Source organism: Otolemur garnettii, unplaced genomic scaffold, assembly GCF_000181295.1.
Source record: "Otolemur garnettii isolate 467f Iridium unplaced genomic scaffold, OtoGar3 scaffold00011, whole genome shotgun sequence".
Lineage (NCBI taxonomy): Eukaryota > Metazoa > Chordata > Mammalia > Primates > Galagidae > Otolemur > Otolemur garnettii.
In genome coordinates, this window is record NW_003852406.1 from 21,808,701 (window position 1) to 21,824,545 (window position 15,845).

The 15,845-nt window shown below is 46.9% G+C and overlaps 1 protein-coding gene across 1 annotated transcript in view; it reads left to right on the plus strand.

Moving 5' to 3' along the window:
- Positions 1-11,313, plus strand: part of PAQR5 (progestin and adipoQ receptor family member 5) — a 36,041-nt gene extending 24,728 nt beyond the window's left edge. Inside the window, exons 5-7 of the mRNA XM_012801872.2 lie at positions 5,267-5,363; positions 7,534-7,675; positions 10,750-11,313. Coding sequence (XP_012657326.2) covers positions 5,267-5,363; positions 7,534-7,675; positions 10,750-10,991 — 481 coding nt within the window. The 3' untranslated portion in view covers positions 10,992-11,313. The remainder of the gene's footprint in view (positions 1-5,266; positions 5,364-7,533; positions 7,676-10,749) is intronic.
- Positions 11,314-15,845: the final 4,532 nt, after the last annotated feature.

The window sequence follows — 15,845 nt, forward strand, 5'->3', positions numbered from 1 at the left end:
CAGCTTCCTTTGGGTGATACTCAGGGCTTGTGGAACTGAAGAAGAGTGGGCAAGTCTCACAAACTTGATAAACTGGATTTTTGTTTCCTTTTTTTTTTTTTTAAACTGGAAAAATAGATCTTGAAACAGCATCAGGAATACTTGTCCCAGCTTGCCTGCCATTTACCTGTCCTGAGAGTTGCTTTCCTTGGGAGTGGAAGTCTCCTTTCTGGGAGTTTCTGCCTCAGGTGAAACTGATACTGATGCTTAAAGCAGCCCCCAGAGGGACACAGCACCTGGATGTGGGGGTGCAGGTGCTGGTCTAGGGACCTGGACACCTGGACCTGGTCCTTGGACCAGTCACTGCCACTATCTGGTGACTATTCCAGGACTGTGTGGCTTTGGTCTTTGGAATTTAGGATGCAAGAGAGGAGAGTGCTGTGAGCACTGTGGGTTAAAGAGGCAGAGAGGTTTTATGGGGTGGGAGAAACAGTCCCAGAGTTAGTGTTTTAAGACTGCTTCCTATGGGGTCAGAATGCAAATTCTTGGAACATTTGCTTTTTTTTTTTAAGTTCCATGAGTCACCTGTAAGCTACCAGCGTAGATTGTTCTCTTCCACCAGTCCTCTCTGATTATTCTGATACAATGGATGGGTCTTTTGGATGCAGCTTGCCTGGCGCGTTTGGACAAACTTGATTGGCAGGGCAGTTTTGCCAGGCATCTTCAGAGTGCCCAAGTTTGGGTTTCTCACCTTGGCAAGGAAATAGGTTGTTTCTGTTTCTTTATGGAGCACATGTGTGGCTATTCCATCCATCTACTCACCTCCCAAACATTCCTACAGTGGCTGCTGCCGTGTCCCCAGAACCAGGGTAAGAGCTAGGAATGGCGGAGGAGTAAGAAGCTGCCCTTGCCCAATGTGGTAGGAGAGGCAGACTGGACTGTAGATTCCCCCAAAGCCCAACATGGGGCCATCATTTCCTTTAGAATGTAACAAATAATGATAATGCAAAACACCACCTTCATGGACATGTGGGGGTTCTGAGAAGTGGTGTTAGGACTACTTATTGGGGGAGGGTAGAACACTAACTGGAGAGGAGGGAAGGGCCTTTGGGGCAGAGTGACCAGCCTGGACAAGGATGTGGATGCTGACAGGGGCAGCTGGGAAGTAGCAAGAAGCATCAGAGCTGCCAGAGTGTGCAAGGATGGGAGCAGGCAGTGGCCAGAGAGGGGCCGGGAGGGCTGGCTGGGGCGCATGTGTCCTGTAATGGCTGGCCCTCTGCTCAGGAAACTCCTAGGAAGGAAGCCTTGAAGGGCTTCTAGGTTGTTAACAGCCCCTGAAGTGGAGGCTGATAGGTGGTGGGGATAGGGCATGGGGGCTGTGCTGGGACAGAAAGGGAGGAAGGGACAAAAGCCACATTGTCAGAGCCAACGGACAAGCCGGCATCCCATCTGTCGCCCTTCAGGTTCCCTTTGACCTTGTCCTTGCTCCATTTTCTCAAGTCTTTGGATTCCCCTGGCCTGTACTCTGTTTTCATTCCCTGTCTCTGCCCTCGGTGACTGGGGAGGAAGAATGACGACTCACGCTCAGGAGTGACTCTGGCCCTGAGTAACTTTAAGAAAGGCAGGCAGAGAGGAGGATGTGGGCATGGGGAGGCCTGGAATTTAGCCCTGCCAGCTTGCTGTGTGGCCTCAGGCCAGTCACTGCCCCCTCTGGGCTTCAGTGTCTGCACCTTCTACAAGGGCATCTGAGAAGATATCCCGGGGCTGGGCACCTTGCAGTGCGAGGACCACAGTCTTCCACGCTTCCTCCCCCCGCCCCACCCAGTCCCAGGTGGGGAAGCAGTGGCAGAAAACCTCCTTCCCCTTCCTGTGAATCTCAGCGCAAGCTCATTAGTTATCCACATGCTCACCAGAAAATCAGGCCATAAATGGCATATGTTCAATCTTTAATTGGCATTAGGGTCAATCTCAACTTAGAGAACTTTGTAGTCCCCTGAGTGGTTTTTTGGTTCTTACTATCATGGAATTCAGTTCAAATGAAGCAGTTCTAAAAAACTGCCTTCTCATTCTGTAGCATGTGTGAGGAGAAGGAGAGAATGTGTGTGTCTTGGAGCGAGGGGAGGGTGACCAGTAGTGCGTCACAAGTCCTGTAGATCACCCGGTGCGCTCCACCAGGGATGTTTTTGACAAAGAGCTGCTGAGTGAAATGCCCCGTGTCAGTGCTGTGCTATGAGGAGCGAGATAAACACTCATCCCTGGTAGAAAGTGAGCAGACACTCAAGGACACTCTGGCCGCGCAGAGGGGCAGGAGCTCGCCTGGAGGGGGGCTTCAGGGTTGGAGCTGGGGAACAAGGCTTGCACTTGAACCTTTGCAATAGAACACATTTCCCAGTGGCTCACTAGTTTCAAGCACTAGTTCCAGAATTCCAGTTGCTAATCCTTCCAGCTTCGTGGCAGTAAGATTTATGAGGTTTTAGAACAGACCGGTATTGAATCGACATTCTCTTAATGGAGGCTTCTCCTAAAATCCAGTGTTTCCTGCCATCCTGGTTCCAGGCAGAGGAGGCCTGGCTCCCTGTCAACTAGCCCCTCAGCCTGAGAATGCGGCTGGGCCTTGGAGGTGCTGGGGGCGTCGGATGCTTTTGGACCACCCTGTGGCGCTGGCCCCTCACTCCTCAACCTCTGGCTGTGGTGACACCCTGTGGCCTGCTGTGGAATTACAACTTGGTAGAGGGAAGCCCCTCTCTGTGTTGACTGGCCCTTCTGCCTTTTTTTTCTCTGTTGCTATCTCTCTCCTGTTCTGCTTTTTCTCCTTATTTTTTTCCCCATAGACTCGGCTTTGCAACTGGAGAGGCTGGTCCGTTTGTCCCTGGGCAAGCACTTTGTCAGGCCGGGCGAAATGTCTCAAGTCTCAGGAAATCCATGCTTTGGGGGATGGCCCTCGCCAGCCAGAGCCAGATTTCTTCGTGTGTAAGTGGCCACAAAGGGCGCACTTTAGGAACGAGCCCCTCTCAACCCAGCATTGGCAGATGGCGACAGTGCACAGGGCAAGAGGGAGTGGCCCTGCTGAGGTTGGGCAGGGCCTGCCAGGGTGGACTGAGGAGGCAGCTGAGGGGTATAAGGAAGGGTGAGGCTGGCAGTGGTTTGAGGCCTGCTATACCTGCTTGGGGGAGGCATGGGAGGTGACACCAGGGAGCCAGACAGCCCTGGGTTTATATTCTACCTGGCTTCTTATCAGTTTTATCTGACTTTAGGCAAATCACCCAGAACCTGTTGTTACCTCCTGTTTCAATGTTCTAGTCCATCATAGCTACAGGATTGGGAGAGAAGAGAATGGAGCCCCACACTACATATGTTTTTTAAGCGCTGCCATTTAGTATGTGTGACTCCATGCTATACACAGGTTCTAAACACCTCATAAGTACAGTTACTGTCCCTATGTTACACATGAAGACTGAGGGACATGCAAAGGTTAAGTGACCTGCTGAGGTCACATGGTCATACACAGTAGAGGCAGGGTTAGAACCCCGTGTGTACCAATCAAGCACTCCATGTGAGATCTCAGTACTGTGCAACCTCACCTCTCTTAGAGTCTATGGTTTAATCCATGGCCGTGGTTCTTGTTTGGGGGATGATGAATCCAATCCCTTTTTCCTCTCCTTGAACTTCTCTTCCTTCCCCACTGGTACCTACCATGTGCTTCTCTGATGTGTGGGCAGGGTCAGGAGAGAAGAATAAATGTGCTGATGAGCTGGAGTGAAGTTGGAGCCTGTCTTTGGAGGCTGTGGCTTCTCAGGGCCTGCAGAGTTCCCTTTGCTCTGCAGCAGGGATCTCCACCCGGGCTGCTTTTGCCTGGAGGAGTGGGTAGAACACATCAGCCTGGAGAAAGTGCACGTCCTCAGACATGGGAGATCCAGACCTGCCTGGGTCTGGTGCCTGTCCCCAGGGAGGGTTCCTTGCTCACCCACATGTGGGATACTGACAGCAGTGGGCTACATTGGCTCATAAGGGTCATGATAACCTGGTCCAGGAGAAGTGGGCCCAGTGTCAGAGGATGCATGGATGGTGTTTGAAGGAAAAAGGGCAGGCCTGCGGCCTGGAGCTGAGGGTCCAGGCAGCAGAGGTTGGAATGGCAAGTAGGACATAGAGCTCATCCCACCAGAGAGCATGATGAGGGGCAGAACTGTCAGCAAGGGTTGAGCGGGACTGAATGTACACGTTGCCTTTCTAGAGGCATCATAACAGCCACCCTGAAAGCCTTGCAGCTGGCTCTGCCTATCACCCCTACCAGGTTCCTCATCCTGCAGCCCTGGAGCCAGCTAGGGAGGAGGACCCTGTCCTTCGGCATCCAGACAGGGACTGCACCTGTTTCTGCCTCCTGGACTTGGCTATCAGCCAGGCACACAGTGTTTTCCTTCCCTGGGCCTCTCAAGGGATGTGGTTTTATGTGGTGATCTTCCTGGCCCCTCTCTGTCCTTCCTGTGTCCAGCCTGCCATCTGTACTGCCCAGTTCCCCAAACTCTCAGTTGCTGCCCAGCAAGCAGAGCCCAAGCAGCTGAGACCCTATCATGATCTGTCTTCTCTTCATGACAGTCAGCGCCTCTTGTTTTAATGCTGGTGTTATCTGTCTTTGGGTAGGAGGCAGGAGGGGTAGTGATGAATGAGAGAAGGAAAGTCTTCACATTTACTTAGTTTTCCCAGGCTGGTGTCCCTGTGTGGTAGAAATATTACAGAAACCTCTCCAACAATCAAACACCTGCTTGTATGCCGGAGGTGGCGGGTTCAAACCCAGTCCCAGCCAAAAAACCCCTCAAAACAAACACCTGCTTGGACCCAGATCTTCTGCATGGCAATCACCTGAGTGGCTCTGACTAGTTGGGTGCCTCTCAGCCTCTGCAGAGCATGTTCACCTGAGGTCTGTGCCAGTGGGGCCACCCACTGTCCACTCATGTCTGCCTGTCCTGGCAGTAATTCTACTTTTAAGAGGCTCTTTGGCAGTTAAATAACTTGGCCCTTGTGTTTCTGTCCAGTACCTCCTCTTTGGCATAGTCTGGGATAACACTGCTTCTCCTGGTGCTATGAGGTGGTTTCTCTGGAGATCTTTTCACTTCTGGGGTTTTGTCACCTCCATCAGGGTGGGAGAAATGACAAGGCTGGCCACAGGAGGTTGTGCAAAACTGCCTGTCCCTGTTAAGTCCCAGAGGCCTCAGTAGTGTTGAGTGTGTGCGTGTGTCAGTTACTGTAACTCTTTTCATCCCGTTTCTCCTTCTCTCCTTCCCTGGTTTAGGTTCCTTGAAGTCCAGAAACCCGGGCTTTGTAAGGTGCTTCGTGTCCTTGCCTTTGCTTATCCCTACGCCTGGGACTCCCTCCCCATCTTCTACAGGGTAAGGGCCAGCTGCACCTCCTCTCAGCCTGTTGGCAACACCAGGTAGTCAGTTTCCTGAGTTTTGGGGGGTCACAGCCTGCACTGGGCACCATAGGAGGACACAGTGGGAGTTAAGACCCAGGTGCTGCCTTGATGGCCCTTGAGGAGCAGTGAGGAGATGGCACGAACACACAGTCCTGATGGGCAGAGTGAGTGGCTTTGGGAACAATCTCAGAGAGCTGGGCAGGGCATGCACCTGAACTTAGGAGAGGGAGCCGTCTACTTGCTGCCTGTCTGTGGGCAAGGTCTCTAGTGGGAATGATTATAACCCTGTCATTGGGCTGTGGGGAGGATTATACAAGGTAACGTGTAAAGTGCTGGCTGGTGGCAAGAGTCTTACGGTGCGTTATTGTATAATATATCATGGTTGATTATGGTACTGTTAGTACTGAAGGGAAAGGTATAAACGAAGGGCTTAAAGGAGAGATGGGGGTTAAATGGAGAGCACAAAGGAAAAGGGTATAGGATGGACAGGAAGGCTAAAGTCCATGCATTCTCAGGTCACACAGGCCTTTGTTCAAAGTCTAGACATTCAAAGCCAGTCACACTGGCTGTGTGACTGAAGGCAGAGGACATAACCTCTCTGAACCTCAGTTTCCTCATCTATAAATAAGGCTAACATCCCCTCCTTCACTGAGGGTAATAAGGATTGTTCAGCACAACAGATCCAATGGGGTCAGTGATGCCTGGCCCCTGGCCGGTACCCATTGAGTGGAGTCTCCCTCCCAGAAGCAGTGTTCTGGGGGTCTGAGGCTTGAGGCCCAGGTGGCAGGGCTGAGGGATGAAGGGGAGGGGTGGAGTTCCCCTCACAGTGCGGGGGGGAGGGGAGACAGTGAACAGGTGATGCATCTGTGTGAGTCCTGGGAGACCCAGAGAAAGGGGTACAGCCCATTCCCCTCACTCCTCCTCAAAGGCACAGTCCATACACAGGGGAAGCCAGAGCGGACTGAGCAAGCCTGTCAGCACCCCACCACGGCAGGGGGCACAGAGGCTACATCTCACAGTGGGGCAGTGGGGAGGAGACATCTGACTTTAAGCCCTGATGTTGACACTGGATCAGCCTGCCTGGATTCCAGTCCTAACTTCACCCTTTACTGGTGGTTTGCAAGTTACTCTCTGCCCCACTTTCCTCATCTGCAAAATGGGGAAGACAGTCTGCCTTGTGGTAATTGTGTGGCCCAGCTAGGGTGATGCATGTAAAAGGCATGGCCTAGTGCCCTCGGTAAGTGGTAGCTACTATTGTTATTTATAATAATAATGCAAAAACTGTACTTACCTCTGAAATAGTATAATGTCATAATTAATACGTTTTGATAACTCAGAAGGCCTTCCAGGGATTTCTAGGCCTTAAAGCCTTAATTAGGAGCATCAGTTCAGTGGATGTACTGATTTAAAGTGAGTGGAAGTACAGATAGACCACTTTCTTACTGTATACTTGACCTTGAACACCACAGGTTTGACCTTACACATGGATTGTCTTCCGCCTCTGCCGTCCCTGAGACAGCAAGATCAGTCCCCACTTCTCGTGATCTTTTTAATAACATTGTCTTTTCTCTAGCTTACATTTTGTAAGAATATGGTATATATAAAATATGTGTCAATTGACTAGTAAGGCTTTTTGTCAATAGGATCAGCTGTTAGTACTTACGTTTTTAGGGAGTCAAAAGTTATAAATGGCTTTCTGACTGCATGGGAGTCAGTGCCTTTAAACCCTGAGTTGTTTAAAGGTCAACTATGCTTTTATTTTACCCCCAGATCTAATTGGATTTTTGTCTTCATTTTCCCTTTTCTTTCCTTCCTTCTTTGCTTCCTTCCTTTCTTTTTTCCTCCTCCTCTTCCTCTTTCTCCTTCTTCTTTTTATAATTAAATAACCCAAAAAGCTCTCATGAGCATTTGGGGGATTGAAATACAATTCTGTTGGGTCTCAATCAATCACACTTAGGATAGGAGTTCTGTCCACATGTCCCTGAGAGTTCCCTCTTCTAGGCCTCTGAAGTCCATGCCTACATGTGGAGATGTGTGGGTATTAGAGCCCAGCCTCTGCTGCAGGTCCCAGGAAGGAAGAGGGCCTACCTACCAACCACCCGGCCTCCTCATGAGATGTCTGATGTTTCTCTAAATACCTGCAGCTATTCCTGTTCCCAGGGGAGAGTGCACAAAATGAAGCCACCTTGTACCACCAGAAGCACATGGTCATGACCCTCCTGGCCAGTTTCTTATACTCTGCACACCTGCCAGAGCGCCTAGCCCCTGGACGCTTTGACTACATCGGTAAGTGGGTGACTGCCCTACCACTCTGCTCATTGCCCTCCTGGCTGGGGAGGAGTCCCATCCCTGAGCCCAGTGTGTATAGCTGCAGGGACCAGGAAAGAGGCCAAGGTAAGTGATGTTGCAAGCTAACAGGGCCCAGGATGTCCTTTGCCAGGGCTTGCCAGGTAGGATTGGGGAGGAAGGGGAGCAGGGGCGTCCAGACCCTAAAGCATTCAGATGGGGCACAGGGCCAGAGAGTTCTACTGTTACCTAAAATGTGGGATCCTGTTATTCAGTGAACACCAGGGGCAGCCATAGAAGGAAGAGGAAAGGCGGGGTGCAGATGGCCCTGAGGGTAACAGCCAGAGGCTGTGCAAGGGAGGGGACATGCCTGTCTTGTGCGTGGTAGGTGGCTGGGGGCCAGGGGTCTTGGTAGAGCAGTGTTTCTCAGGGTGTGGTCCCAGGACCAGCAGCAGAGGCATCATCTAGGACCATGTAGATCCTTAGGCCCATCCAGACCTCCTGAACTGGAAGCTACTGGAGAGGGGCCCGGTGTACACAGAAGCTGTGTATCCTCCAGGTGGGTATAAGCCCACAGGTGTCTGAGAAGGGATGTGCAGAGGAGGTGTCAGGGTCTCAGGGGCTTTACACTGCAGGCTGTGTCACCCCTTCCCTGGCTCCAGGACTGGCTAGTCAGAGGGCACCCTTGGGTGAAGTTGACAAGGGATTGGGGTTCCTTAGGTAAGTACCGTGGGAATCAAAGGAGCAGTGACTGTGGCCACTGGGCAGGAACCTTGATTCTCCCTAAGCCTATTTTGTTTTTGATTTTCTATCTCCCCTCACCTGAAAGATATGGCCAGATTTGTTTTGTTTAGAGGGCAGATTTTCAGAAAGGAAGAAAAGGAGAGGCCATGATTGGAGGCACCAGTGGCCGGCCTGCCTTCCATGTCTACCTTGGTAAAGTAGAGTTGGCTGTGTCTGAAGTCTTGGGTACTGCGGGAAAAACAGCCCTGGGCCTTATTTTGCCACTACTCTGGCTTCTTAATAATATTTTATTTTTTTACTTCTATCCCATCCTCTTGGGTCTAGAGGTAGAGTTGAAAAACACCATTCCAGGGGGAAATTTGCCTGACAGTGGTGTATGACAGATTACTGGGAAGTTCTCAGTCCTCAGATGACGGGGCTGGAGGTGGGACCTGTGGCTTGGCCCACAGGAAGCCCTCCCCTGAAATCTTTCATTAGGCTGCGGCCATGGTTCAGATACCTCCAGTGCTGACAGCTCTTTCTGTCTTTTATCTCATGCCCTAATGAGAATGAGGCTGAGCCTCAGCTGGTGAATGTAGCTAGTCACTATTCTGGCAGTGTCCTTGGAGAACACTGCTCTCTGCTGGAGAAGAAATCATTTGTTACATCACATACAGATTTGGAAATCACACTCAGCCCAAAGGCCAGCAAGGCAGGGGGTGCCGAACCTGGGGGCCTGTAGCTTCCAGCCATATGGACAGAACTCACCAGATGTCCACCCAAGACTCCTCAGCTCTCCCATACTCCTGTGCCTGAGTCTGATCTTGTACAGTAGGAAAGGTGGTCAGGCTGGCTTTTCTCTAGGACATATTTATTGAATACTTCTGGGATAGGTCCTGAACTTTTTTTTTTTTTAACCAAAGGAGAATCCTTATTTAACTGTCCTGTTGTATTAGTTTGCCAAGGCTGCCATAACAAAGTATTGCAGGCTGAACAACAGAAATGTATTTACTCATAATTCTGGAGGCTGGAAGTCTGAGTGTGAGGTGTCAGTAGGGCTGACACTGTCCTTGGCTTATCGAGGTCACCATCCATGTGTGTCTGTGTCGCAATTTCCTCTTCTAAGAACACCAGTCTTGCTGGATTAGGGCCCACCCTAATGACCTCATTTTTACTTAATTATCTCTCTAATCACCCTATCTCCAAATATTTGCATTCTAGGGACCCTTGGGGGTAGGACTTCAACATGCGAACTTTTTAGGGGCATAGCCCATAAGAAGTGTGGACTTCTCCTCTTACTCATGGCATCTGAAGGTTGTCTCCCAAAGTAGTCCCTGGCCCTGGGCACTGGACTCCTTTTCTCACCAACCACCAAATCAGGATGTCTCCGCCCCGTTCCCCGCCCTCTACTGGGCTCCTTTTAGAGATCAGTCCCAGGTGAGTGGCATCCAGCTGTCACCAGGGAGGAAGAGCTTCTGGTCACATCTGTGATGATCAGCAACACAGAGAGGACCATTTGGGAAGTGGCCAACAGAAAACCTGGCTGGTTCTCCTTTTACACTGAGGTCAGAGACAACCTTTGGGAGAACAGGGTACCTAACTTTTACATCTGGAAAATGAGGCTGTTAGATAAGTTGTTTTAAAAATTAATTTGATAGGTTGGGCATGGTGGTTTATATGCCTGTAATCCTAGCACTCTGGGAGGCTGAGGCAAGTGGATCGCTTGAGCTCACAAGTTCACGGCCAGCCTGAGCAAGAGTGAGACACCCATCTCTACTAAAAATTAAAAACTGAGGCAAGAGAATCACTTGAACCCAAGGGTCTGAGGTTGCTGTGAACTGTGACACCACAGCACTCTACTAAGGGTGACAAAGTGAGACTCTGTCTCAAAAAAAAAAAAAAGAATTTGGTTTGCTCTGATACCCTTTTTGATTTTCTCATATTGCTTTTTAAAAATAAATTTATTAAGAAGCCGGGCATGGTGGCTCACACGTGTAATCCCAGCATTCTGGGAGGCTGAGGCAGGCGGATAGGTTGAACTCACGGGTTCAAGACCAGCCTGAGCAAAAAGCGAGACCCCATCTCTACTAAAAATAGAAAAAACTGAGGCAAGAGGATCACTTGAGCCGAAGAGTTGGTTGCTATGAGCTATGATGCCATGACACTCTACCCAGGGCCACAACTTGCGACTCTGTCTCAAAAAAACAAGATAAAAATAAAAAATAATAAATTTATTAAGGTATATTTTCCACATTCAACATCATGTTTTTATACATACATGCCGCAGCGTGTATCAAAACTCCATTCCTTCTTGTGCTGATCCTGATGGGTCTCTTGTGTGCTTGCCTTAGGTCACAGTCACCAGCTGTTCCACGTGTGTGTGATCCTGGCCACCCACATGCAGATGCAAGCCATACTTCTGGACAAGACTCTGCGGAGGGAATGGCTCCTGGCCACCTCTCGGCCCTTCTCTTTCCCTCAGATAGCTGGAGCCATACTTCTGTGCATCATCTTCAGCCTCAGTAACATAATTTATTTCTCAGCTGCTCTGTATCGGATTCCGGAGCCAGAATTACATAAAAAAGAAACATGACTCAGACCATAAGCTTTTCGTGTCAGATGTCAACATTAAGCTACACTCCCTCACCACCATAAGCTGGTGGCATGATCCTAGCTCACGATGGCCTCACTCAGAATGATTGGTGTCTTGGCATTTTTGAATGAGTTCAGGCCAAAGGACATTTAACTGGGGAAATTTCTCTAAATGTGCACTCAGATAATGTGTGATTTTAAATGGGGGACATGGGTTTGAGCAAGTCCTTGTTAAGGCAAATTATTATTTCGTTAAGTTTTAAATTTATTTAAAACACAGCTTTTAGTTCTATTTAAACAGGTGGATTAAGCATATTACCCTTTGAAAATAGATCTTGCTTCATTTAATGAATTTCACGTAGCAAAGCTGCTCTGGAGAGCTTCTGCCATGGCCTGTCAACTGTTTTGGGAGGAATGAGTGGGAAAAATCACTGGAAGGGCCTGAGAAAGAACAAGTGAGGGAGACCTAGGGACTGGGAAAACATTACAGAATGAGGTGACCGGTTTGAGGAGTGGGTCTTTGTCCAGAATGGACTTGTAAGAACAGAAGACTCTCCTTTTTTTCTGTTCTTACAAGTGTCCTTCTGCCTTAAAGTGGCAAGTTCTCATGTCATTATGGATTCGGAGTTTGTAAGTTTTTCTTCAAAGTCCACGGCTGGGTGTCCTGTGTTCTGTCATGCACTGCTTTCTTGTTGCCAGTTCAATCTGCAGAGTATTATGTGGTGCAGGTACAGTGTGTTAAGCTGTGGGAGTTGGGTACTTTAATCCCAATTAGTTGTTCTCATCTGTCACCTTTTAAATCAATGAAGGTTGCTATGTTTGGGGCTGTCATTCCTTTAATGTTGCATCAGCATTTCAAATATGCTGCAAAATTTAGTATTCTTATGCAGAGGATGTCAACAACCCTGACAATGGGATGGTCAAATACAGTGTTGTCAGGCTTTACTATGAACCAGGAATGCCTGGTAAGCTTGTGACAGATGCAGATTCTAGGAGCAAACCAGGGGATTCTGCTTTACGAGGTCTAAGGTAGGTTTTGTAGGTGAGATCAGCACAGGAGCAGGTCTCTTAGATGATTCTAGCAGAGGAGGGACAGGAACCAAACTTGAATAGGTGCTGGTGTCACACATTCCAGAGGCATTTGGGCCTGTCAACTTTGTTTTGCTTTATCTACGTTTCAGCAATTCACCACCTAAGGGTGTGTCCCCAACTTTCTGTTCTAGACTTTTTTCCTTTGATTCAGTACAAAAACACTCATTTGTTCCATTACTAATTAAAGTCCACTATTTCATGGTGTTTTCAGGGAGTACAGAAATACTGATGCAAAATAGCTTTTAACAGAGGCCCAGCAAACCCTGACCTGCACTTGGGAATGACCTAGGGGGCCTCTATGCAGGATGCGCACTGCTCACTCAGGAACACCCCCATATCTTAGAAAACCGTTTCTACTATTAACAAGCCCAGATACTTGAATGGCTTTGTAAACAACTCATCTTCTAATCCTCTAAGGACAAGTAACAACTTATATTGGACAAGGGTAGCCAAGAAATATTTCATTAGTTATGTTACTTCCTGTGGTGAAAGCAGACTGATAAAATTCTATGAATGGTAAATTTTTGCTACATTAATTACAAACTGCATGACAAAATTTGTTTTTTTTTTTTGGTACCAACCTGACAAGTTGTTAGTGGAATTTCACACTAGCAGGGTCTGTAGGCTTCCATTTCATCTTAGTTTAACTTCAGTTTTATGATTAAAAAAAAAAAAGGTCCAAAGTTTAAATACCTTTTTCTAGTATTGCCAAAGACATAAAGTGCTTTAAATTCTGTTGTTTATAGATAATAAAATAATGTTCTGTTTAGCTCAGAAATAGCTGAGAAACAATAAGTGATCAATTTGAAAGAATTTCAGATTATTTAATCTGTGCTTATGTTGCTTTCTTATCATGTTAAATGACGAAAATGAAATGTCAGGTCAACAAAATAAGATAAAATGTTTCATAATATTTTCATAAGTTTGGTTAACTTTAGTCCCATTGTATACTTTTGGGGACAGTGTTATAAATTCAAACTTTGTAAAAGTTGCATCACACTGTTTTGGAAGCTTCTAATGCAAAATGAGTTTGGGTTGAAATATCTTAATTATCATTAACTTTTAAGTAATAAGCATTAGATGCCTAGCATGGATATAATTTTATCTGAGCCATCTCAGAAAGTCAAAATATTGGGCAGGGAGTCACTTGAAGACCTCGTTGGAAAGATGTCCTTTAACAAACTAGTTCTCAATATTTTAAAAATGTTTCAATGCACTTAAGAGACGTGACATACTTCTGTTGGTAACAATTGCTCACAATTTGGCAAAAGGGAATATGGTGGTGGTAGTGGGGCACACTTCTAATAAGATGTACCTCCCCTCCTCTCCTTGTTTAAGAACCAGTACTCTAAAATTTAGCAGACATTACAGTTGTGATAAAACTTGAATGTGTTTGAAAAAGGCCGTTTAGTCGACTTTATCTCTCTTCTCTCATTGAAGGGTTTCATTTTCCATTGCTCAGTTTTTAGAAAATAACTCTCATCTCTTTTCAAAAGAAATGAATTTGTAATTGTTGGTAGAACACTGTAGGAAATTTAGAGGTCTTTTGAGTACATGATTTCACTATCTGGTCTGCTGCAGTCTTTCTCAAAGTGTTTTTTCATGGAACACTGTTCACATGAGAGATTCTAAGGACAGTGGACAGTTGAATGGTTTTGTTGAATACATTAAAGAAAGCGTCATTTCAATCTATTGTGTCCCTAATGGTACCTTTTTTTTTTTTTTGGAAACACCTATTAACACTGCACAACACTTTATAATGTATTAGTTGAATGCCAGCCTCTGATTTTCTAGTTCACAATCCTTTATAGCAGAGACTTATATCCAAACTCAGAGATGTTCTTCCAACTGACATTCGTGTTTATCTGGTTTCTTGAACTGTGTGAGACAAAAAAATAAATAGAATTTATTTATTATCATAAAGTTGTCCTGTATGCCACTTGATTTGGTTAGTTTTCACCTACCATATTGCAAACATGTTCATTCCTCATGAGAAAAATGATTCTTGGACCTGGTAAATCATTAAATGAATAATTAGTGCTTGGTATGTATAGCATGGATGCTGTCCTAGAAGCTGGGAAGATAGAAGTGAATAAAACCGATGATGTCCCTCCTTCATGCAGCTCATGGTCTGGTGGGGCAGACGGACAAGATATATAGATAAGTTCAGATAGTAACTGCTGTAAAGAAAATGAGCATGAGGCCTCGTCTTCCTGCAACAGTGGCCGGTGCCTGTGGTCCCAGCTACTAGGGAGGCTGAGGCAAGAGAATTGCTTGAGCCCAAAAGTTTGAGGTTGCTGTGAGCTCTGACGCCACAGCACTCTACCAAGGGTGACATAATGAGACTCTATCTCAAAAAATAAAAAAATAAAATAAATAAGGTCATCTTTATGTGCCATCCATTTCCTCCCCTTCCCCTCTCATGATGTGTCTCCACCCTACCTCACCCACCCAGAAACCCCAAACCCTTATTTCTTTCTGTAGCTCACATCATCTGGCCTTTCTTTGAGTCTTATTTTTTGTGGAACTCCCCTGTGTGCAAATGTGCATAATTAAAATGGTTTTCTCTTATTTAAAAAAAAAAAAAAGAAAATGAGCATGGTGAAGGATTAGAGAGAAGGGTGGTGGGACAAGTGAATTGGATGGCAACGCCAATATGCTGGCATTTGAGGAGAGACTTGGAAAAAAGGAGCCAAGCTTGCTGGCACTTGAAGGGAAGGCATTTTAAGTAGAGGCAATGGTAAGTACCGTGGCCCTAAAGCCAGCAAGTGCTCACCCATTTTCCTGGAAGGATAGACATCAAGTCACTCCAGAAATGTGTAATTCCAGAAGATGTCTGAATGACTTGACTTGCCACAAATTCTGAAAATTTTCTGGATTTTCTTTCTGGAAGATTGCCTAAAGAGCTAGCTAGCTCTCTCTCTTTCTTTGAGACAGAGTCTCACTGTGCCCTGGATAGAGTGCTATGGTGTCATAGTTCACAGCAACCCCAAACGCCTGTGCTCAAGCAACCCTCTTACTTCAGCCTTCACAGTAGCTGGGACTACAGGTGCCTGCCACAACACCCAGCTACTTTTTTTCTATTTTTAGTAGAGACAGGGTCTTGCTCTTGCTCAGGCTGGTCTTGAACTCCTGAGCTCAGGCAGTCCACCTGCCTCAGCCTCCCAGAGTGCTGGGATTACAGGTGCGAGCCACCATGCCTGGCCCTAAAGAGCTTTCTTAGGTCCCTTGGCATTTTTATGCTTCAACTCAGCAATAAATGCACTGCAGACAAATAGAAAGCTGTCAGTCCCATACTCTACATGCAAAGCAACAGATTTCCAAAACTGCCTTAAATTTCGCCTCCTCCAGAATATAGAATGAAAGAACTTCAAAGAGCTTTTAATTCAGCCCTTCTAAAATGTATTCAGTCATGTAAAATGCAGATTCTTAGCTGGAGCATACTGATACAGAATACCAAAGGAGAGGGAAGGGGTCTAGGAGTTTTGAATTTTTAGCAAAAGCAACAGGTGATTTTAATGTAAGGGCAGTTAAGTAATACTGATATAGGTACTATCTGATGGTAGTGGGTTATCTGAGCTTATTAACATTAGTGTCACTAGAGTTGGTAGTCAAACCCCAACTGCCAAGTTTGACTGGCTTAAAAAACAAATCACTTGATATAGTTCAATTATTTAAAAAAAAAATAAAATTTCAGGGCGGTGCCTGTGGCTCACTGGGTAGGGTGCTGGCCCCATATACCAAGGGTGGTGGGTTCAAACCC